Source organism: Acanthochromis polyacanthus, chromosome 16, assembly GCF_021347895.1.
Source record: "Acanthochromis polyacanthus isolate Apoly-LR-REF ecotype Palm Island chromosome 16, KAUST_Apoly_ChrSc, whole genome shotgun sequence".
NCBI classification, from domain to species: Eukaryota; Metazoa; Chordata; class Actinopteri; family Pomacentridae; genus Acanthochromis; species Acanthochromis polyacanthus.
This window is the reverse complement of record NC_067128.1, coordinates 31236175-31259886: the sequence shown is the minus strand read 5'-3', so window position 1 is coordinate 31259886 and position 23712 is coordinate 31236175. Positions and strand designations below refer to the sequence as shown.

At 39.5% G+C, this 23712-nt stretch overlaps 2 protein-coding genes across 2 annotated transcripts; both read left to right on the top strand.

Annotated features, from left to right (window-relative positions):
* The first annotated feature begins 1078 nt into the window (after positions 1-1078).
* LOC110963605 (F-box only protein 30-like) lies at positions 1079-8015 on the top strand. Its single transcript, XM_051960869.1, has 3 exons — positions 1079-1237; positions 3799-5880; positions 7221-8015. Exons 2-3 carry the CDS (start codon positions 3835-3837, stop codon positions 7413-7415), a joined length of 2241 nt encoding a protein of 746 aa, XP_051816829.1. The 5' UTR covers positions 1079-1237; positions 3799-3834; the 3' UTR covers positions 7416-8015.
* Positions 8016-9997: 1982 nt separating this feature from the next.
* LOC110963620 (hydroperoxide isomerase ALOXE3-like) lies at positions 9998-16793 on the top strand. The gene is made up of 14 exons (XM_051960870.1): positions 9998-10141; positions 10362-10566; positions 10698-10779; positions 10888-11010; positions 11093-11196; positions 11274-11446; positions 11524-11667; positions 11744-11947; positions 12022-12108; positions 12195-12361; positions 12560-12681; positions 13074-13174; positions 16336-16506; positions 16604-16793. Exons 1-14 carry the CDS (start codon positions 9998-10000, stop codon positions 16781-16783), a joined length of 2007 nt encoding a protein of 668 aa, XP_051816830.1. The 3' UTR covers positions 16784-16793.
* Positions 16794-23712: the final 6919 nt, after the last annotated feature.

Here is a 23712-nt window from a genome sequence, read left to right as displayed (position 1 = left end):
TGTAAGTACCTATGTGAGTTTTCTGCAAACAGTTTTAAACTGTTAAAATAAATCACAAGCGGAAATTAATATATTCTGGTGTATTCTATAGAATATAATTTGGATTACATGTTTTAATGTGACACTTTCTATTCTCTCTATTCTCCTGGCAAAGAAACAAGTACCTCTGCAGAATGATCAGCTTAATGCTTAATTGTGGTTTGTCGCATACAGCCAAACAGTTGCTCTGAATTTGTGTTGCTTATATTTTGACACTCAGCAACACAGGCTTAGTCAGAGCACTTTAATGCAGCACAAAGTCACAAAGGTCAAACAAAGGTGTGTCTCATAAACACTTCAAATTACCTGCCACGCCAAGCCCTGTCACTGCTGGAGAATTTGCAGAGTAAAAAAAACGAAACATCCTAACTTATACTGCAAATTTTAAATCCAGTACACTGTTACCTATATTGGAAATAAATTCCCAAAATACTTGATTTTCATATTTCACTTCATTATAGCTTGTACCATAGAATTCTGTTTTATGTACATTCCTATACATTAAAAATAAAATAAATTATTAATAAAAATAATAATAAATAATAAAAATAATAAAAATAAAAACAAAAATCTATTTTCTCTGACATAAATACAAGTGGTCCTTTCAAAATGTCATTTTCAAAATAAAAAACACAGATTGAATTATTATACATATTTTCATATTTATTGTGTCATTTACCTCATTTATTTATTATGAAAATAATATAAAAGCCACATTTATTCATTTCATAGGCATATCTATTCATTTATGTATTAATTTCTTGTATAGAATGGCATTTAATTTAATATAAAATAAATACAATTATACAGGTTATACTAAATAAAAGTCCATACTGCTGTTATTAGTGACGTTGTCTGTAGTGTTTTTTTAAACTTATGTATTTACACACGATTTTATTGTACTGCATGATATTTTACATTTTCCTAAGCATCTTTGAAATTGTCTCCACATTCCCTTTTGTTTTCTCTGTTATTTCTCTTCAGACCAGTGTCAAATGTAAAGTGGATTTTGCTCAATAAAGTTTCCTCGATTGAAAAACAGGAGGCTGAGTGAGCAGAGATGCAAGTAGCCCTGCTATCATTAGCAGTTTCGCTACTGAGGTAACTCCAGTTAACAGCCGGCGTTTGCTGTGTTTTTACATTTTTAAAACAACCAAACCAGTCGTACCACGCGTTTTCCTGCCAGCACGACGACCAGGTGAGAAGCGTCTTCGGCGATAATCCGACATTCTGTCGCTCGGCTGCCTTGTTGTGAACCGTTCAACTTCCGAGATAGCAAGCTAGCTGTTGTTAGCACACATTAGCCGCCGGCGACTGGAAGCTAGCTGCCATTGTTACAAAAACAAGTTGATTTAATGAAGAAGGAACCTCTGACAACAGACAGGCGTGCACTTGTGTGGCAGTATACAGACTAATGCGCACCGTACCTGAAGCTGTTTATCGTTTGAGCCTTCATTACGTTAGTGTTTGCTCTAAATAAACTTTAACTGCTAGGAACATGAACTAGCTTCAGTTTATTGTCACTGGTGCCTCACTGGTTAAAACTGTATGCGCTTTAATCTGAGCTCACGTTAAGACAAGTAAAGCGGCCTGATAAACTGCTGGCTATAATCAAAGTTAGCTAAAGCTAGAAAACTACATATAGGCCCAAGCTGATGGGTTGATAAAAATGTATAATTTTGTGCCTCCAATTAGGTGATGTAAGGACACTGTCTAACAAGGCTGCGATTATTGTTTTAGCCACAGATTTTGTAATAAGAAGAGATCAAATTTCAATTTGCCTGCATTAGATATAGCCAAAAACTGATGGGGGAGCGCCGATCTACATTATTTTAACTGCTCTGTGCACTGGGTTATACCTATAACAGGTCTTTTTAACAGTTAAGGAACAATTGAATTAATCTAATGCAATTTTCCACTTGCCAAAGAGTGACAGTAGCTCCTACATGTCTATTAATATTGCTTGATTTCACTCAGTAATGTTATAATTTAAAGATCATGGCGTATAGAATAATAGGATAATATAATTTCTTTATTAAATAGATAAATCACATCTGCAAATCTTGTTCATAACTGTTTAAACAATGAAAAAAAAACAAGCACATCCCGAATTAAATATTGGAAACAATATTATAGCGCTGTCGATAATCATCCTGAATGTCGTGCTTGATTACACTGAAATGCAACCGTTTTTTTCACGATAATTACTTAGAAATAAGGAATGTTTGAGGTTTAAAAAGACACGCGATTGTTGTTGGTGATAAAAGCAGTTGTAGGTGTTAATAAACTGAGCAATAGAGCTTTTACATTAAGCACACAATAAGTGCTTGGAAGACGATCAATCTTTGCAGCAGCATCATTGTTCTCAGTTGCAGAACATTTTTTCAGTAATATGTCTTCACATGAAATTATATCATATCATAATGTGCAGTAAATCCACATACTTTACTAGTTTACACTTACAGTAAATTACATAATGCATGTGTTATCAGATCACACAGAGTCACACCTTTGGAATTAAAGTGCCAACTAAACTGACAAGGGGAAAAGCTTTGTATGATCTTCTAGGAGGCATGTCACCACCATGTGCCACATTTTACAGGTGTGAATGACACTTCTGGATGATTTATGTGGTGCATTGCTGGACAATAGTGTGTGTTCAGCATACTCTAAAAGATACAGTCTATGCTGTGCTAAAAAATCAAGTGCTTTTTAGGATGCGTAGTAAGTGATTTGCCACTTTTCTAGTGACAAAAGACTACAGAATTATGATGGAATGAAGGCTTAGTATTTTCTAGTCCCAAATGTGAGAAAGGAGGGGTTTCAGCCTCCTTGATATCGAGCTGGGAAGCTTCCTAATAAGGTGCTTGTATGAGACAGCCTTTTAGATGCATCACGTGACTGCAGTTGACTTCAACACGGGGTGGAGTGGGGGCACTGTTTCACTGTTGTTGTGCAGACTCACAAATCCTAGGAACAGAAAGCTCTCCAGCATCTCAGACTGTCTCGGTTTGTCCAGACAGTCAGTCTACTGGATTTATTGATTAATTTGAATGCTCATTACAGTTCGTTCTCTTGTAAATTATGTTGTTGTATTCATGACTAAGTGCGGCATGAGGTCACTGCTTTTTCACAAGATAATTTGAAAGCAGAGCAGCATAAAAGTTAGTCATTTTCTTGTGTGATCCCTTACACTGTGATCAGTTAATTCAAGTGAGGCTCGAAATTTTAGGGCTTCTGTACCACTTATTGCTTGTAATAGTCATCAAAGCCTAAGGATATTTGGGCACAGTGAAGATTGGGTCATGGATTTCAGTGCACACACTGACATCTGGTGGTTTTACAAATTTATAGCAGCTATTCATGACTGGACCAAAGCTCTGGCACAAAACAATGGCGATTTTACTGTTTCATGCTTTAATGTGTACAATAAAATGCTAACATGCTTCCTACCTATAATGCCATTTTTAATATTCTTGTTTTAAAAGGCAGTCGTCAGTGCGCACATGCAAAGTGAGAATAATTATAGAGGTAAAGATAGATTGTCCTCCTCTGTTCCATCATCAGTTGACTTGGTGTTTGGCACATGCTTTGATGCAGTGTATCAAAGCAGTTTACCTTAGAGGGTTGAAACACACTTTGGTGTCTGTGTATTATCAGCCAGAGAGCCTCTATGAAGTCTTGTTTTTCCTTGTTGTATCTTTAATGCACTGACACTCCATTCTTTTTCTGCCTTTTTTGGTTTTGATTTTCTCAGAGTCACTCCAGAACCTTTCCACTCCCTGAGCGCTGAAGATGGAGGAGGACCATGTTCACTGCATGTCCTGTATCAACCAGAGATGCACGGTCAGACCTGAACCAGGGGTTTCCTGTGACCTTGTCAACTGTCCCTTGGTGTGTGGGGCCGTATTTCACTCCTGCAAAGGTGATGAGCACCAGCTCATGTGTCCGCTGATGAGGATTCCCTGCCTGAACAGTGGCTATGGCTGCCCTGCCACCATGGTGCGCAATCAGATGTACGCCCACCTGGAAGTGTGTCCAGCTGGAGTGGTGTGCTGCACTATGGAGTGGAACAGATGGCCTGTTAGCTGCCTGGACTACACTTCCTATGAGAGCCTGAGCCGTGGGGTGGAGGAGGTGGAGCAGCTGGACATGGCACTCGCTCTACAGGACCAGCGTACACTGCTGGAGTCCCTCAAGGTGATTGCAATGGCACCTACGGCCGAAGGAGGGCCGCTTGTTCCTGTTAGTAATCAGAACAGGGCAACACACTCAGCTATGCTAGCATCTGCTTCTACCGAGTCACCTTCACAGTCCTCACATCAGCCACAACCGCCACCACCAGGGTCGGCAAAAGAGAAAATTCTTAGTGGAATTAATGGCTTGAACGAGGAGCACTATAGCAAACTGTACGAGGCCACAGTGGAGACTGCAAGAAGCTTAGCTGCAGCTTTGGACTTTGTTAGCAATGCTGGCTCCAGTGAAAGCAACACAGAGTGTGTGAACAGAGGAGCTGCTGTGCAGAGACGGAGACTTAGCGGCAGTGGAGACCTTCAGAATGGTCTGGAAGACAAAATGATTGTAGATGCTGATGGTTTGCACACAAGAGACATGATGGAGCAAAGTGTTTGCTCGAGTTGTTTGAATGGAAATGGGCCTCTGAAAGGAGCAGATGTAAAGGTGATAAACACAGCCAATGGGCCGTTGTCAGGAGCAACAGCCTGTCCTGTTGAGGTGCAAGATAATGACATGGATGTTTCTCAGGAGCCAGTGTCCCCTCAAATGACATCTCCAGTGCCTATCGGCCAGGCTGTGGCTCAGAGGGCTGGTCATGTGGTCCTGGAAGACAGAGGGCAAGTTCTTACTGATAACTATGCACCTGAGAGAAAGTTCCACAGCTACCAGTTTTTCAGAGGCCAGGGCCAATGTTCATTATCCAATGGACGGATAGGTATTATGCCAGACAGGTCACTATGCAGAGTTCGACCAGAAATGGAGGACAAGGCAGCGGATACCTCAGACTTAGAGCAGGATGACGATCCAATGGGTCTAGGTGAGATTGATCTGATCACAGCAGCCCTACTTTTCTGCTTAGAAGAGTCCAGAGAGTGTCGAAGGATCTCTGACACAGTCTATGTCGACGGTTACCATGTTGACTTTGGCACACAGACCTTTACATTTCCTGCTGCGATTTTGGTGACCAACACAAGAGTCGGTGACATGGCGTCTGCGTCTGCCTGTGACCACGCTGCCCCTCAGCTCACCTACCCCAGCCCTTTCCGCACTCTCCGCCTCGGCCTGGTCCTGGAAGCCCTGGAGGTCGAGGCCGTGCCGCATAACCGCTACCTCCCTCCTAACCCCCGCTACCAGCACATGTTCCCCTTCGTCTGCGGTCAGTCATTTCGCCGGGACCAGTTTTCTTCCCATTTCACAAATGTCCACGGCGACATTCACGCAGGTCTCAACGGTTGGATGGAGCAACGCTGCCCTCTGGCGTATTACGGTTGCACGTTTTCCCAGCGGAGGTTTTACCCGTCCGCTAAGGGGGCCAAGGTGGTTCATGACAGGCACCTCAGGTCCTTTGGGGTTCAGCTTTGCCCAAAGGTTAACCCTCCAAGTGACTCCCAGCCTGACCAATTTAGCGGGCTGCCCATTGAGATACTGTGGCACATAACGGGGTTCCTGGACAGCTTCAGCTTGTGCCAGCTGTCGTTGGTGTCACGAACTATGAGGGAGGTGTGCGCCAGTCTCCTCCAGACCAGGGGCATAGTGGAGGTGCAGTGGGAACAAAGACAACGCCCCGGTTCTCATGGCACTGTGTCGTGGCAGATGAAGAACACGGTAAGTAGAAAACTAGGCCTATAGACCTCTTGTTCGTCAGTGTTTTTGACTACTTTTTTTCCCCCCAAATCTCTAAATCAGCTAGTTATATGATGCATGTTTGCAGTGTTCCAAAAAGCTGCTGTGCCACTGTAGAAGGAATCAACCGATAGCGATACTGATGCCAATTATCAAGAAAGACTAATAACCACTATTAGGAACCGATGTGCATTCAATGTAATGTTTTAACAGCATGTGATAGCAGATAACCTCTCATTCATAACGAGGCTTCTTCAATAATAAGGGTGACTATAACCGAGTATGTAAAATAGAAACAGGAGTGATTAAATGTGGATGCTCTCCTCTGTTCATGTGGGATTGATAAGGTAAGATAATCCTTTATTGCTCCCCATGCCAGTTGAAATTTACATTGCTACAGCAGCAAACATATTTACATCAGCAAATAAACATAATATTATTATATTTACAGTATGCACAAGGATGGAAATAATTAAATAAAGTATTGACACACTGTAGACAAAAGCAATATAAAATGGCTTGAAAGTAAATTTAGAAGTGCAAAGATCCAGCAGTGCAAGAATGACTGTGCAGATTTTATGGTATGAGATGACATGAGTCCAATTTATGTTAGCATCAACCAGTGATGCTGATGTTAACATGTCTCCTGCAGTTACGTCTGCTCTTCTTCTCCATTTCCTTAATATTACACTGCTCTGTCACTTTTATTGCTTACTAAGGTTCATATTTAAAAAATTTATTAGTGATTCTTTTCCAGACTCTGTTTCATATTGATCTGTGGCTGCCTTCTCACTTTGTCGCTAGCTGTTAGCATAGCCTCAGCCACTGTGAGAGTAGCTACAACAAAGATTTGTGTTTCTTTTCAGTTATTTTTTGGCCTTTTGTTGGCTTTATTACATAAGATAGTCGAGAGGCAGAAAGGAAAGTAGGGAGAAGAACGGGGGAAGACCTGCAGCGAAGGGCCATGAGCTGGAATGAGTCGCCTGCTCGACAAGTTGAGCTACCTGGGTGCTTAGGCTTTTGTTTGTTGTTCGGTGTTTGGAGTCTCTGCTTAAAAGATACTTCTGAGACCATAGAGAGACGTGACTGTGTCAGACCTGAAGTAGCGCATTTAATTTATCAAAAATCGGCCAATAAAAACACAGATAATCATAATTATCCAGGCTGATAGTCAGTCAGTCCCTATACTGTAGCTCCACTATAAATACTACATGCACAATGTTCATATTTGCCAACGTTGATTAAAATATTTATTACGAAATTGAGTTAAGCATAAAACTGCATAATCGTTTCTACACTTTTTAAAAAATTTCCCGTTGCAGGTGTGGCGATTCAGCACTGCCTTCAGCCCCGTGACGTCGTGGGGCTTCACCGATGTCCCCAGCATGTCGGACCACCTTAAGAAGTGCCAGTTCAACGTGGTGGAGCACAAGACGGAGCCGATACCCCTCCCTGCCATGTGCACCGCACGAGATGGACTCTCACTGCGTCGCGTCCTGCGCCACGTTAACACCTGACCAAACGAGGCCGACCTCTCCCAGCTGCACGAGATTCACTGTGTTATTCTGTGGACGTTGCAATTACAGATTTTCAGTTTGGAAATAAATGAACTCTTCCTGCATTACGCTATATTATGAAGAAGCCTTAATGAAATAACACTTTACCTGCCAGCGCTGTTGGTGCAAGTGGTCCAAGTGGAAAAATGAATAAATTAAGCACTCGGCTTTGCATGGATTTGTGCTGAAAATGTGCCCTTTACCTTTTACGACAAAGTATATTTTCTTGAAGACAAATATGCACAGCAGATTTCTATTATTCTATATGATGTACTAAAGTGGAATTTCAATGTGTTCACTATTCTGCCTTTCACTAGTAGCCATGGGGAAAAGCACATTGTTGGTTAATTGCATTATTTCTGTGTATCAGAAGTTCTGCCAGCACTTTGCACAATATTTACTAATCAGTCAGTTTACAGTGACCCTAAATTATGTGTTTTTCTCTGATCCCTGCAGAACGTGAATATGTAAGATATCAGGACGTGAGTCGAAACAGATGGAAACCCCCAAAATGCATGTAACTTGCTACCATTTAATAAAGAATTTACAGCTTTTTGCATATTTCTCTTTTAAAATTTTCCTGAGTTACTCATTGTAGCAGCTTATGGTTGTGATTATTCACAGGTGTTTGGATAAAAATCTAAATTTCACCCAATTCAATTAAATAATTGTAGTTGAAATACTGTGAAACCTTTAAAAATGGCTGATAATGTCAGAAAGACTGAAAAAAAGTCATGTTCATTTGATAGAGAAAATAGTGTAACTGTACTTTTAAAAGATACTGCAGTGAAGTTAAGTGCATTATTTCAGATAATATAATTCTTCATTTTCTAATTCCACATCCATCAGCTATAACTGTTTTATTTTGTTAAGATGATTCCCAGTCTTGAAATTCCGAAGAGGGGTCTTCCAGACAGTTCAACGCCCACTGCTACAATCACACACGAGTTTCAAAAGAAGAACTGAATCGAATCTAGTAGAACACTTTTGGGGAATTGATGCAATCCATTCAGCAGAGAGCAACTGAAAAAAAATGTCTCAAAACAATGGTAGAGCATATTTCAAGATTTTTTTGCAATGCTGGCATCCTCCATGCCTAGGTCTGTGTCATCCAAATAAAGGTAGCACTAAAGAGAGGCTTGAATATAACAAATGAATGACTCTTGTTGCATTGGATTCCTATTGTGGGTCTATTATTTTTAATATAATCAATCTAAACTGCTAGCTTTTAACTCCAAGTAAGAGCAAATGTGCCACTTTCTGATTAGAAGTTTTACAATTACTGTAAGGTGATACGGTTTTCAGTTCATTGACGTTTAGGTGATACTGCACAGGGGTGTACACACCTCTGTCGTGTGCTATAAACACAAATCTAACAACTCATGAAGCCATCTTTCAACAGAAACTAGCAGCAATGCAATTATGCTTTTTATGGTTAAAAGCTGATGGAGAGTGATTATGATTTAAATATCTGCAAAATGTTTTGCATAACTGCATCTGGACAGTTATGAACTCCAGTATGATTAACAGTGTGATGTTCAACGACTATTATTCATTAACTTAGAATTACAAAGCTGTATCTTTATATATTTGTATGCACACAAAGAAAAAAAAATCAGCATCTGCACATCTGCATCCAATCTTCTCTGCATCCTTATTTGAAAATTACTCTAAAATCCATCTGTTAATGTATGCACAGAGAGCAGCAACACCAGGAGTTATGTGCTAGTCCCTGTGTTCGACTGTAATTAGGTAAAACGTGAATTTGAGCAACGCGAAAATGAGCTGTGATTTGCTGATTGTTTACCAGCTTACTGAGCATGTTAACATGCAAACATGTGCTCATTAGCGCGAACACGAAACACTGCATTGATCTCAGGGGAATGGCATTAGTTTCAAAAGGAGCACTTTTTGGAATAAAAAATGAAACATGCTTCTCCTCCAAAATACTCAGAATTTTATGCATTTAAAAAAAAAGGACTCTTAAATCCCAAAGACATATAATATGTCATGATGATAGTGGCTTCATGAAGATTCAGTTAGCTTTGCAACACATTAAAACAATCTAATAATACTGGGTGATACTTGTGTTGGTCGCCAAAATATGGTGCTAAATTTCTCCTCCTAGTAACTGAGAATACTGTGTTATGAACAGAAAGGATGAGATGGTAAGGTAACTTAATCCTCATCTGCCATCGAAACGTAAAATTAAATGTAAGTCATATGTTTTCCACTCACATCTGGACTTCCTCTAACTCCTCTCAGACCTTGAGTCTTCATTTTACAACCTTGAGGCCTCCTCCAATCAGGAAATGTCCAACACCTGTGATGGCTTTAATAGCTTCGTGCTGTTGTGTTTCCTGCTACACAAGCGGTGCTCCCTCTCTACGGAGCCTCATCTGTTTGTACCGAATAGAAGCTTCATGGTGCTTGTGCACGTTTGATGCCATCAGGTTGGACATTTCTGGGGTGGAGCGAAGCTATTTACTGCAAGTAGTTAGTGTTGTTTTGTTTGCGTCCGTTGTTGCAGCTACTAAGGCGCTATGTTGGAATACACTTTAGAAGTGACTACAGGAAGCATGCTGCATGCAGGCACATTTGATAATTTGTATGTTACCCTGATCGGTTCTGAGAGGGAATCTGAGCACACTGCGCTAACCGATGTTGGACTGGATGAAAGTGGAAAGGTAGAAAATCTTGTTTTCATACATTTATACGCAACCTTAAGTTTGGGTTCTTTAAGATTAAGACTTCTTTTTACTTTGAGTGACTTCTATGGAAATTTGATGCACATTCAGTCGAGTAAAAACATGACTTTGGAAGAAATGGAACTTGATGACAGTCTACATTGTTTTGAGCCATGTGCAAAAATGTAGCATTTCTGACTGTCATCATCCCTAACCACAGGTGGGAACGTATTCTGTCACGACGCTTTTTTCTTTGGGATTTCTTCTTCTGCTCAAGTTGGAGAAAGATCCTTTCCATGAGTCTCCTCAAACGGACTGGTTCTGCTCCAAGGTAGTGGTGACGACACCTGAAGAGGACGAAATTCTTTTCCCTTGTTACAAATGGCTGTCCGGTGGTGAATCTGTGTTGCTGAGAGGGGGCAGAGGTTTGTGAAATGAATAAATGTCAAGCATTTGTAATAACAAGACTAAAAAAAAAAACCAAAAAACGCATTATTGTTTTGGATCGAGCTGAAAATGTGTTTTTAAAATCTATCCATGGCTGTAATCCATATAGCTACCAAAGCTTTCGAAGATTTCTATCCTTCACTGGTATATCAACGACGAAAAGAACGGCTCCAACAAAAGTTAACGTACCAGTGAGTGTTCCGTCGCTATCGATTTGCAAGAATCCCCTTTACAACCTGACTGACTGGGACACTTACTCCTAACTTTCAGATTTCTTTATTTCTTGTTTTCTTCTGCAGGTGGGATAAATACGCGGACGGAATGGCATACGTCTTAAATATCAACGACCCAACACTTATGCCTGAGGAAATCCGTTTCTCATACTCAAAAGCCTTCCAGTTTCACTACATAAATGAAAAAGCGTAAGTTCCACAACCTGGACAATGGAAAGCAAATTAATGGTAAATTACACCAAATTGAAATACTTCTTTTTCCTATTTAAAGATTAGCTGAGCTCAAAATGAAAGGCCTGACAAATACTACAGAGAAATGGGAAAGCTTTGAGGCTATGAAGGACGTCTCCTGGTTCAAAAAGGCGCCCATGTCAGGTGGGATTACAGTATAGACATTTTTTTTTCTTCAACAATCTCTGAAAACATAAATAACTTTCTGTATTGTATCCTAGAGTATGTGTCAAAGCACTGGAAGGACGATGACTTTTTTGGATACCAGTTTCTTAATGGAGTCAACCCCACCGTGATCCAACGCTGCTCCAAGCTTCCCTCCAACTTCCCCGTCACAGAGCAGATGGTGAGGCCTTTTCTCGCCCATGGAAGCTCTTTAAGTGAAGAAATAGAGGTAAGAAGACACATTTCTTGTAATTTAAACGTTCTGCATATCGTTTTCTCTCACCATTTGTTCTTTTGATTCTACAGATGGGCAACATATTCATTATTGATTACAAGATCATGGAAGGTCTGCCTACGAGAGTCATCGATGGTAAACCGGTGTCTGTGTCTGCTCCCCTCTGTCTGTTCTACCTAAATCCAGAGAAGAAACTACGACCCATCGCAATCCAGGTTTCTCTTCTATCTGTTAAATTGCTCTTTACATTTATTTTAATCGTCAACAATAAAAGAATTCCTCCTCCTTCAGCTCAGTCAGAAGCCCTCGGAGGACAACCCGATTTTTCTGCCAAGCGATTTGGAGTCGGACTGGTTGCTGGCTAAGATATTTGTGAGGAACGCAGACACCCTCTATCACTCGTTGGTCGTTCATTTACACAACACGCATCTACTTTCAGAAGTTTACACAATGGCAACACTTCGCAACCTCCCACAGATTCACCCGCTGTACAAGGTAAGCTGTTAAGAGTGCAGTGTTACAGAGATGAGGATTTAGATCATGAGCCTTTACTTTGGTCCTTCTTGCAGCTGCTGATCCCCCATCATCGAGACACCCTCCATATAAACATCTTGAGTCGTGCTCAGCTTTACGGCCCTGGTAGATTTCTTGACAATGTACGTCTTCCACACTTTTATTTGCATTATTCAAGAATTGTGGTCCTCTTACTTTACATAGAACCTTTTTTCCCTTTTACCACCAGTGTTCACTTGGAAATGACGGAGTGATAGAACTGATGAGGAGGGCGCTCTTCCAGACAACATATGCTTCCTTCTGCGTACCTGAAAACATTGCAGCAAGAGGCCTGGAGTCCATCCCTGACTTTTATTACAGAGATGATGCGCTCAGACTGTGGAACATCATCAGCAGGTGAACTTCTGCTGCCATGAACTGAGGACTGTGCTCATTTAGATGAACACGGAAAAAAATGCTACACATTTCCTTCTTTTGACATGAGATAAGCATTCTATTTGGGTACATTTAATCAACAAGTGTGGCATGTAAATCATAATTTGATTAGAAATATATTTAACATTCAGCTACTGGTACCCTTATTGTTGTCCACAGTTTCGTCTCTGCATTGGTGCCGTTTTATTATCCATCTGACAGTGAAGTGACTGCAGATTACGAGCTCCAGGAATGGATCAATGAGATCTTCTTCTATGGATTCCTGGGAAACAGTGACTCAGGTATCTCACTAGTTGTCTGGTTTAAAAACAGTGAGACGTCATCTGTTAAAGACATATCAGGCCTCACCTGTACCTTCATGTCATGCTTTTTTTTTTTTTTTTTTTGCAATAAAATGTAATCTTAACTCTGTAATCTTTAATGGCAGAATGGCACAGACAAGGCAGATATAAAAGACTCTCCCGTAGTTGTCATGTTTTACAACAATTTATGTCTGCTTTACATGGCTGCTTACACATAGAAGTATCATATTTTTCCTGGCAGTTTCTTTAACTGATTCTAATTTACAGAGTTTAAACTTGTGAAACTTTCAAAGATGTTTCTATCTTGATCAGAGATGCAAAAATGCCAGTGGTCTTGTTTGTGCAAAACTGTGTCGTGGTGTTCTTGACAGGATTCCCTTCAAGCTTTCAAACTGTGGACGAACTGATCAAGTTTGTCACTATGGTGATCTTCTCCTCATCATGTCAACATGCTGCAGTGAACGGTGGACAGGTAATTATGTTGTAATCCTTACAGTGAATGAAATCTTGTGATTTCTGGCAATGCATCATTACCAAGGAGGGGGAGTTATGCAGTGATTGTACACTGTGCTCAATAGTAGGTTTTAATTACCACTCCCATTGGTTTGCTTTATTGGAAACTGTGACATTTACAAAGCTTATCATTAAATGTTCCCAAGTTGTAAGTTTAGCTTTTGTTGTTGTCTGTGGCAACTGGAATCAATTTACTTTAATTGTTTGGTATTTTTAGAAAATGAACTAGTTTGCTTTCCAGCAAAGAGGCAGATTAGAGAAAAAATGGCTTGAATATTACTTGTATGATAATTAAAACTGAAGCTGCAGACAGTAAGTTTAGACTCTCTCTCACAAAACTACCTGCCAGTTTTCTTTTTTCTCCAATAAAAAATACGATTTTTAGATTAGTTTTGCTTTCATGGTAGTGTCATAGTTTCCCTGTTACAATGCCTCAACCCAAACACAATATTATGTCTGCTTGGCTTATTGTCACAATAACATAGCAGGGTTGCTGGTTACAGGTGTGGTTCAGCGCAGCATTTTTTTTTTTTTTTTGCTATTGGAGAGTTTCGCTCCACTCTTAAATGAACATGTACATGGGGCAATTAATGAGGAATTGGTTATGTCGGCATGAATTGCAACATTTAAAAGTAGAACTGGAGCATGAAAATGACAGCAATTCCAAACAGTACACTGGTTAAAGCATGTTCAAGTGATCCCTCAGCTGCCAAGTAACTGGGCTGATTATGCAACTTGAGAAGATCTCTTCCAAAAACAGATGGATGATGTAAGAAGATCATTAGTCTGTCCATAATTTTTCAGCTGAAAAATGTGTTCATCTGCTCCAGTGGTGCACATATTGTGATATATTGAAGTCTAATCACTGCTTGGTTGGAAAAAGAACCCACATATTTGAGGGTCAATTTGTCCAAAATCTAATTTTAAAACAATATTGTTTTGCGAGGGATTGAGAAAGCAGCAATCCAACATGTTATGGTATTGGGTGGCTGAGTCATTATTCATTGAAACTTAATGATTATAATACTAATCCCCTTTTTTCATGGTGGATTTCTAGTGCTGTCATCTGGTGTCTTTTAATTTAACAGTCAAGATGTATCTAAGGCTTATCTGCCTCAGTTGCATGCTGTGTTCTTAGTTGTCTTGCTAACATTAGCCACTGTTAAGTCCACATTCCCAGAGAGGCGAATTTTGCTGGAGTTGGATGATGTGTGCAAACTGTTCTTCTGTGCTGCATGCGGTAATGGGTAGAAGCCAAGCTCTGAAGGTCACTAATTCCTTTCTGCATGTGCTACACACGTGGACAAAATTGTTGGTACCCCTCAGTTAAAGAAGGAAAAACCCACAATTCTCACTGAAATCACTTGAAACTCACAAAAGTAACAATAAATAAAAATTTATTGAAAATTAAATAATCAAAAACAGCCATTACTTTTGAATTGTTGATTAACATAATTATTTAAAAAAACAAACTAATGAAACAGGTCTGGACAAAAATGATGGTACCTCTATAAAAGATTGAAAACTATTTGACCAGAGTGACATGATTAACTCAGGTGTGTCATTTAACTGACATCACAGGTGTTTCCAAACTCATAATCAGTCAGTCTGCCTATTTAAAGGGAGACAAGTAGTCACCCTGCTGTTTGGTGAAAAGGTGTGTACCACACTGAACATGGACAACAGAAAGCGAAGGAGAGAATTGTCCCAGGACATCTGAAAAAAAATTATAGACAAACATCTTAAAGGTAAAGGCTATAAGACCATCTCTAAACAGCTTGAAGTTCCTGTGACAACAGTGGCTCATATTATTCAGAAGTTCAAGACCCACGGGACAGTAGCCAACCTCCCTGGACGTGGCCGCAAGAGGAAAATTGATGACAAATTGAAGAGACGGATCGTTGGAATTGTATCCAAAGAGCCCAGAGCAACCTCCAAAGAAATTAAAGGTGAACTCCAAGGCCAAGGTACATCAGTGTCAGATCGCACCATTCGTCGTTGTTTGAGCCAAAGTGGACTTCATGGGAGACGACCAAGGAGGACACCACTGCTGAAAAAAACTCATAAAAAAGCCAGACTGGAATTTGCAAAAATGCATGTTGACAAGCCACAAAGCTTCTGGGAGAATGTCCTTTGGACAGATGAGACCAAACTGGAGCTTTTTGGTAAGGCACATCAACTCTATGTTCATAGACTCAAAAACCAAGCATACGAAGAAAAGAACACTGTCCCTACGGTGAAACATGGAGGAGGCTCAGTAATGTTTTGGGGCTGCTTTGCTGCATCTGGGACAGGGTGTCTTGAAAGTGTGCAAGGTACGATGAAATCTGAAGACTATCAAGGCATTCTGGAGAGAAATGTGCTGCCTAGTGTCAGAAAGCTTGGTCTCAGTCGCAGGTCATGGGTCTTCCAACAGGACAACCATCCAAAACACACAGCCAAAAACACCCAAGAATGGCTGAGAGAAAAGTGTTGGACTATTCTAAAGTGGCCTTCTATGAGCCCAGATCTGAATCCCATTGAACATATGTGGAAGGAGCTGAAACATGCCATTTGGAGAAGACACCCATCAAACCTGAGACAACTGGAGCTGTTTGCTCATGAGGAGTGGGCCAAAATACCTGTTGACAGCTGCAGAACGCTCATTGACAAATACAGAAATCGTTTAATTGCAGTGATTGCCTCAAAAGGTTGTGCAACAAAATATTAAGTTATGGGTACCATCATTTTTGTCCAGCCCTATTTCATTAGTTTGCTTTTTTAAATAATTATGTTAATCAACAATTCAAAAGTGATGGCTGATTTTGATTATTTAATTTTCAATACATTTTTATTTATTGTTACTTTTGTGAGTTTCAAGTGATTTCAGTGAGAATTGTGGGTTTTTCCTTCAACTGAGGGGTACGAACAATTTTGTCCACGTGTGTAAATACAAAAGATTAAAGTTATGGGTGTGGAGGCTTTTAAGATATTGTATAGTATCCAACTTTTGATCTGAACTCTGCAAGAAGGTAAATAAATATTTCTCAGAATGCCAAATTACTATTTTTTTTTTTTTTTTTACTGTGCAACTAAATGATAGAAGTGATGTTTTAATGACAGCTGTATATCTTTTGAAAGTTTGATTTTCTAGGTTGGATTCCTAACGGTCCAGCGCTCTTGCATCAACCTCCTCCAACAACTAAGGGGCAATCAAGCATGGAGAGACTGTTGGCCACCCTGCCGAATAAATCGTTTGCAGCACGGAGCATGACAATTGTGTGGCGGCTCTCCCGGAAACATGACGACTTTGTTAGTAGGACCAGGAACCCCTGCCTAAGACCAGCAAATCTCTCCTTCACAGCTTACCCATCCCCCCACATGAGACTTTTGTTTTGTCTTTTGCCAGGTACCTCTGGGTTCTTATCCTGAGCAACGTTTTGATGAGCCTGCAGCGTTGCAGATGATCCAGGATTTTCAAGCACAGCTGTCCTCCCTGAGTGCGGCGATTGCCAAGAGGAACTCGGAGCTTGAGGTGCCTTACAAATACTTAAACCCTAAAGGAGTAGAAAACAGTATCACAATTTGAGCGGGATTACATTCACAACAATGGTAAACAAGCTGTCAGACCTTTGTAGTCCAAAGCTGCAAAAACTGTATTTACAGTGATCTCCTATTCTGTAACTGTTAATATTACTAATCTAAAAGTAAAGATTCACTCCTTTGGTGCCATGCTTTTTTTTCCTCTGTCGTGTTCCGCATACATGAACCAGGATAGGCCGGTCTTGCAAAAAATTCCTTAGACCTGTGTGCTTGAGTGTCCATGCCAGAAAGGTAGGAGTGAGGCCACCAAGACAGCTATGATTCCTCTGAAGGAGTTATAAGGTACAGCAGCTGAGATGGAAGACATTTAAGTTGTTCCCTTTTTTCATCAGTCAAAGCTTTATGTGAGCCTGACAGTTGAATATGGGTGAATACTTTTTATATTCCCTATAGGGGAAATAAGAGCTCATTGCCCGAATAGTCCATGTAAGGCAAAATTTAGTTTACAAAACCAGTGTGATAAATAGACCTTTTAATTACTCTAACTTCTTTACAAGGGCTTGGTTATTTTTCATCATGTCACACTTGATTTGGTGAGTGGATTGTGTTAATTAGTACTGAGAGTGCTTCTGGCCGATAGTGAAGGCAAACGATTGACTCTTCATCAAAGAGCCACTCTACAGAAGAAGTCAAGGCTCCCTTGACTGACAAAATGTGTCGACTAATTTTTGCAAATTACCCAAGCTGACTATTATTAAAGTAGGTCCTCTAACCTTTTCATGGAAAAAGCAAGCAGGGGGACCCTCAAGAGATGTGGTCCTTCACAGAGAAATGGACAGTTTATGGAAGGATGGCAAAGGCATGGAATAATACAGCATTATAGTATCTTCCACCTCTGTGACTGTATTACAAACACTCACACAGCAAGAAGAGGGAGGATTAGCAGAAAGTTTGTTGTGACATTTGTACATAAACTTGTGGGTGTTGGCACATTGTACACATTTGTTTTCTGTCAGCACTGCTGTAGTGACCTTAAACAAGCATTTTCTGTCTAAGCTCACTTTCCCCCTCAGGATCCCCACATACTTCACATCACTTTGCACCTGCCAACGTGCACAAACTGGGCTTCCACTCTATTATTAAACGTTATTGTTTTTCCACATTGTGCAACTATTGTTACTTTCTAGCTTAAGCTCACACTTCGTAAACTGTGAGTTCACGACTGCTGTAATCAACACAAGCAGCTTAACTACTGCTTGGTACCACGTTTTTAATATGGAAACTTTCAGATAGCTAAAGGAGAGATATATAGAGAGGGCAAAAGAGTGAAAATTCAAGATTAAAATATAACAAATGGGGGCAACCAAATAACCGAGTGACTGGAGCATAAACTATAAAAGCACAACCGTTCTGAACAACAAGGGTCTAATTCGATTTCTCACTGGAGACCACCTGCTCCATATTGCCTTTCCACACGTTTAAGTTTCTCCTCACTGCCACTGTCAAATACAGGCGAAAAATACCCAAATAATAATCTTTTGAGACTATATAAAAACACTTGTATACATAAAAACCAAGAGCAAACAACTAAGTAAGACCCAGCTCAAGCATAGGCTGATGGGCATGTAGGCTACAGACTTAAAAAAACAAAAACAAAACAAAACAGACACTATCTCTTGAGGTCTAACATTTCCACCACCTTGAAACACAGAATTGTTCTAATCATTCAGTATTTTCTGATATGGAAATACTGACCTGATATTTTTACACAAAAGACTAACAATATGCAACAACTGTATTAATCTGTTGTCTTCTCACGCTATCAGGAGAGTTTGCATTAGTCCCGTTTTGAGACAAAGATTTAAATGATCACACAGTTTCAGTTGAGAGACGTAAAATGCAAATTATCCTCCACAATCCAAATTGTTCTCATACTGCATTTGCAATAACTGTGAAGTTTAATGAAATCCCTAATTAGCCTATTCTTACATTCAACCAAGTTGTGGTTGAAATGAAGAAGCTTGAAGATGTTTTCCTGAACATTGTATGCTAACATGACACCAAATGTATACCCTTGCAATATCGGCAAGTCTTTAAAAGTGCTGTATCAAGCCAGAGATCCTCAGCCAGGCTATTCTCCTACACACTATCCCCTTTCCCACAACACGTGTCCTTTGTATGGAATGTGTGCCCAATATTTAAATGTGTTAATCACTTTTGAAGAAGGCGAAGCAACAATTTACCAGTTTTTCTTCATTAAACAATCACTTTGAAGTATTTTCAAATCACTCACAGTCATTTTAAGGCATATTTGCACACTCCGTAAGCAGGTTTTTATTTAAATGAAATACTGCAGCAAGCCATCGTATCGTATAATGTGGAACAGAATGAGAGGCACTTCATGGCTGAGGTTCAGCTTTTTCACCCTCCACAAGAACTGAATAGTCCTTCAGTTTGTTCATTTTTGGCCTGGAGAGAGACTGCCAAGAGGGTGAACAGTGAACCACTGGTGTAAATGTAGAGAGAACAAATGAGGCAAGTGGTAGGAAGGTCATGTAGGAGGAGAGGCAGGTATGGAACAACAGAATTCAGTGACAAGTGACAACTGTTTTTAAGTGAGATAAATGAAAGAAAACGCCTCTAGAAGTTACACTTCCTTTCTCATGTATAGTTTCACAACCATGGCTTGTGCTTTTTTTTTTTTTTTGTCATTCCCCCAACCTGCACAGTCAACGGTACCCAAGTGAAGCGTCTCTGCTTTTTGAGTTTGATACCTAAATTCGAAAACCTCCGATATCGTACCTTGTGCACCTGTGTTGAACCTCTCCTCCTTCAGTTAAGTGAGCTACATGTCTGTTCATGAGTGTTGTGTAGCAAAGCAACTAAGTGGATGGTTTTTAGCTCATTTGTCCAACAAACAAAATGGGGTCAAGAATGGTGTATTTTTGAAATTTGACTTCCTGTTGTGAAGGTACACTACTGTTCAAAAGTTTGGGGTCACTTAGAAATGTCCTTATTTTTGGAAAAAAAAATGATTTTTTTTTCAATGAAGATACTATTAAATGAAGATTTTTTTTTAAATGGAATTATTAAGAATTAAAAATTTATTTTAAAAAAATGACTTGATTTTAAATTAGTGATAGTCCCAACAAAATCCAAAATAATAAACACAGCAAATGAGCTGCAGTTTTCCACATTAATAATCTCTAATGTTAATAATTCATCTCTTCACAGCAGTGAAGAGATGAAGAAAAAAAAATTTGCACATGAAGCTTAAGCAATGACACCATGAGTGGTTGGTGTCATTTTTGAGCGGACTTGGAGACAAAAGGAAAAAAAAAAAAACTATTAAATGAAGAAGTCAAGACATTGTTAATGTGGTAAATGATTATTGTAGCTGAAAACGGCTGATTTTTTTAATGGACTATCTCCATAGGGGTACAGAGGAACATTTCCAGCAACCATCACTCCTGTGTTCTAATGCTACATTTAGTTAGCAAATGATGTTGAAAGGCTACTTGATGATTACAAAACCCTTGTGCAATTATGCTAGCATGTGAATAAAAGTGTGAGATTTCACGGAAAACATGAAATTTTCTGAGTGACCCCAAACGTTTGAATGGTAGTGTACATCAAATACAGCTCTGAATAAAAGCAAAGCAGAATTACAGGAATTACAAGTCATGTCAAAGTTAGCTTATGTCAAATCAAACCAAGCAGGTTTTGTGGCTAATCAAATATAACCATAACAAATTCACATTATAAAACTTTAGTTTTTTTTTAATACAATGATGTCTACCAGTTTTGGAAAAAACAGATAAAGTCTTTTTGCTGATGGGGACATCAGATTTTTGTTGCTCTGAGGAACAAGAACAACTGATTAATTTTGTTGTTTCATTAGGAGGACTCGCAACAAAACACTAACATCTTCATTGTGCTAAGGAGCTAAACCTCCTGACCCTGGTGATCTTCCAGGTGGTCTGCAAGGATTTCAATGTGTCATTTAAAAAAAATAATAATAATCTGAGGCCCAATTAACATCAAGTACCTTTTGCATGTGGTGGCTCTACTTTACCAAATGGTGCTCAATAGACCGTCAAGGTAATTCAATATCTGGAGCGTTAACAGTGACTGGGATCTTATAATTCAGGCCACAGACTGGGAAGTTATACAACTTCTTGAAAGCACCGAGTTCATCAAATATACATATTCCATAGTGTTGCTTACTATTTTCACATATTGAAGGGATATATAGTTCTAGAATCTAAAATCCATGAGCTCTCCCCTGACTTTTGTTTTACTTTAGAATATATTTTAAGAAAAAGTGACCCTGAGCTCCCTGCAGTCCTGCTCTCCTCTCAGCTCTGATTGATGATGCTCAGCTGAGAGTGAATTTACTGTCCATTATGGCTGAGAGCCTGTTTGAATCTAGTGTTCACAGACGGAAATAACTGAGCAGGAGATGTTCCACCATCTCATCAGTAGGTGGCAATGCATGTCCACTGCTTGATGGACTTTCCCTTACAACTTACCAGAGAGCTCACATGCTATATGTAACACCGTAGACACGTATTTGAATCTACCTTCTTTAAAAAGGACTTCTTCAAACATTTAAACTATTTTCATTTTGCTTTTATTCACCTTTTTTCATCACATTTGTGATTTTAAAGTTAAAAATGTATGTCTGAGTTGAAATTAGTACTCACATATCAATCTAATGATTGTATGGGACACAATAACCATCAAAATCATGAAAACACAGTTGGCGTTGTGGTTTTGCAGCACAATTTTGCTTTCCAGTGCTGCCTAACACAGACGATTATTTTTGGTTTCTGTCTATTTCTGTCTGGCAGCAGATTGAACAAACAACATGGAGTGTGTTGGTTAATGAGCTTTACATGTGTTTACCGTCACCACCACCTGCCTCCAGTGATTTTTGCAAACCCCTCAAGGTACCATTTCAAGAGTTTTTCAAAGATAAAATGGTTCAATACAACTCCTAAATATTATGGTTAAATAGATTAAATAAGATGATAAGAAAATGGACACCGTATTGTTGATTTGCTGTGTACCTGATTGTCCCACCAGGGCGTCTTTCTGTTTGAGATGGAGTTACATGTGTGTTTGCTGACCGCCCACAAGGGTCCATAAAGGAAGCACACCTCGGGTCACTGGTAGCTGACTGGTTTAGCTAGCTACATGAGGCGCATGCTAATGCTAACCAGTGGCGGATCTTCCGTGGGGGCACGGGGGGTCAGTGGCCCCCCCCATGATCGGATTGGCCATCCAGTGTGGCCCCCCCAAATTTTTGTTGGAAATTTACATTACTAATGTTTGTGTTGTTTCCTGTCAGCAGCTGAAGTGTGTTGTTCCTGTAATCTGGTTCGTTAAGTTCATAAAACTGTGGCTGGTTGATGTTAAAGTTCTCATGTAGAAGTCCAACTTATTTTGGATCCTTGTGGAGAGTTTAATCTTAGAGTTTGTAGAGTCACATGGATTGTTTTGACATTTAATAACCGAGTCCTGAAATAAAATTACAGTTGTGGATTTCTGTCATTTGGTCTGGACTAAGCAAATACCAGCAGCAGAAATCTCAAACATCTTTATGAGGAGTCTGGATTGAGGTTTCTCACTTGATAATGATCAAAACATGAAATTTAGGTTGGTTTAAAGGAATATTCCACCTTAAATCTTTGAATGTTGACGTAAAAGGTTGGTTTCAGGAAGTATTCCACCTACAAGGTCCTCACACATCCACCTTAAAGGAACATTCCACCAAAAATCCCTGGACATGCACCTAAAATGTTGGTTTAACCGAGTATTCCATCCAAAATCCTCAAAGAGACCTGAGGAGCTGGTTAAAAGGAATATTCCACCTAAAACCTCAACTATTACAGTATGTGTAGCAGTGACAGCAGAAAGCGGTCCTCTCTGGGTGGAAGAACCACGTCTGAGTCACAGCTCCCTTTCTGCTCTTACCTTACTCACTAAACTCAAGGGTCATGGAGGACTCCAGTAACGTTTCCTGCTGCAACCTTCTTTGTCAGCTTTCTTCCATGTCCAATCACTCCCATACTCATTTTAATTTAGACTGATTAGGATACAGAACCCTAAGATGTTTATGTTGTACAGCTGAGAACTCGTTGCTTAAAGTACAGAATATTATTTCTCATTTTAGATGTGATAATTGTCAGTAAACATTCTAAGAAGTGGTAACTGACAAGGTTGTCAATAGTACTGTTTTTGTACAATATTTGTCACTTAATTGCCCTCAAGATACTGCCGCTGAGCTTACTAGTTTTACATAACAGGCAGATGCTGTAGCTAATGATGCTGTAATTCATATCCAAGGAAACAAGTCCATCATAATTTGAATGTTAACAGTCTATAATGAAAAGGTCATATACAGCTTTCCTACTGGGTTAAAGAGCCCAACCCCCCAAAAAACACCAAAAAACATGAAAAATAATTTGTAAAAGCGAGATATTAGTAGCAGCTTTAATTAAATTTTTTTTTACAACTTTTTGGTGCCCCCCCCCCCATAATATAGCTCTCAGTAGTTAAAAAAAGGTGAATCAGTACATAGAAAAACATGCACTGTTTTTCATTAGATTCAACAATTAAATGATTATTGATTGACAATATGGTCAATCTCTGAAATAGTTGTCCTCTATTTTGTACACATGGTAATCAGAGATCTATAATTTTTATTATAGAAGTCTAAAAAGTCAGATTATAATGAATTAATGCTCGTTCCGACAAAAATATCACTGCGGTTTCAGCTTTTCAATTATGAGGCTTTCATGCTTTTTTACAGTGAATTTTGTGTTTTGGACTGTGGTAAGTCTGTGGTATCGTGTAAGTTCATGTATACTGAGTGCTTGCATGACAATAACAAAAAAAAAATGCAGGAAGTAACTCTTCAAATCAGTGTGTTTGCCTCGGTATCAGAGCAGACGGGCACATACTGTAGCT

Bases quoted from the DNA above. Each gene is read 5' to 3' on its own strand.
- LOC110963605 (XM_051960869.1), top strand. From the start codon at position 3,835: ATGGAGGAGGACCATGTTCACTGCATGTCCTGTATCAACCAGAGATGC. The intron at 5,881-7,220 runs GTAAGTAGAAAA...TTCCCGTTGCAG, and splicing joins CGTGGCAGATGAAGAACACG to GTGTGGCGATTCAGCACTGC.
- LOC110963620 (XM_051960870.1), top strand. From the start codon at position 9,998: ATGTTGGAATACACTTTAGAAGTGACTACAGGAAGCATGCTGCATGCA. The intron at 11,011-11,092 runs GTAAGTTCCACA...TCCTATTTAAAG, and splicing joins CACTACATAAATGAAAAAGC to ATTAGCTGAGCTCAAAATGA. The intron at 12,109-12,194 runs GTACGTCTTCCA...TTTTACCACCAG, and splicing joins CTGGTAGATTTCTTGACAAT to TGTTCACTTGGAAATGACGG.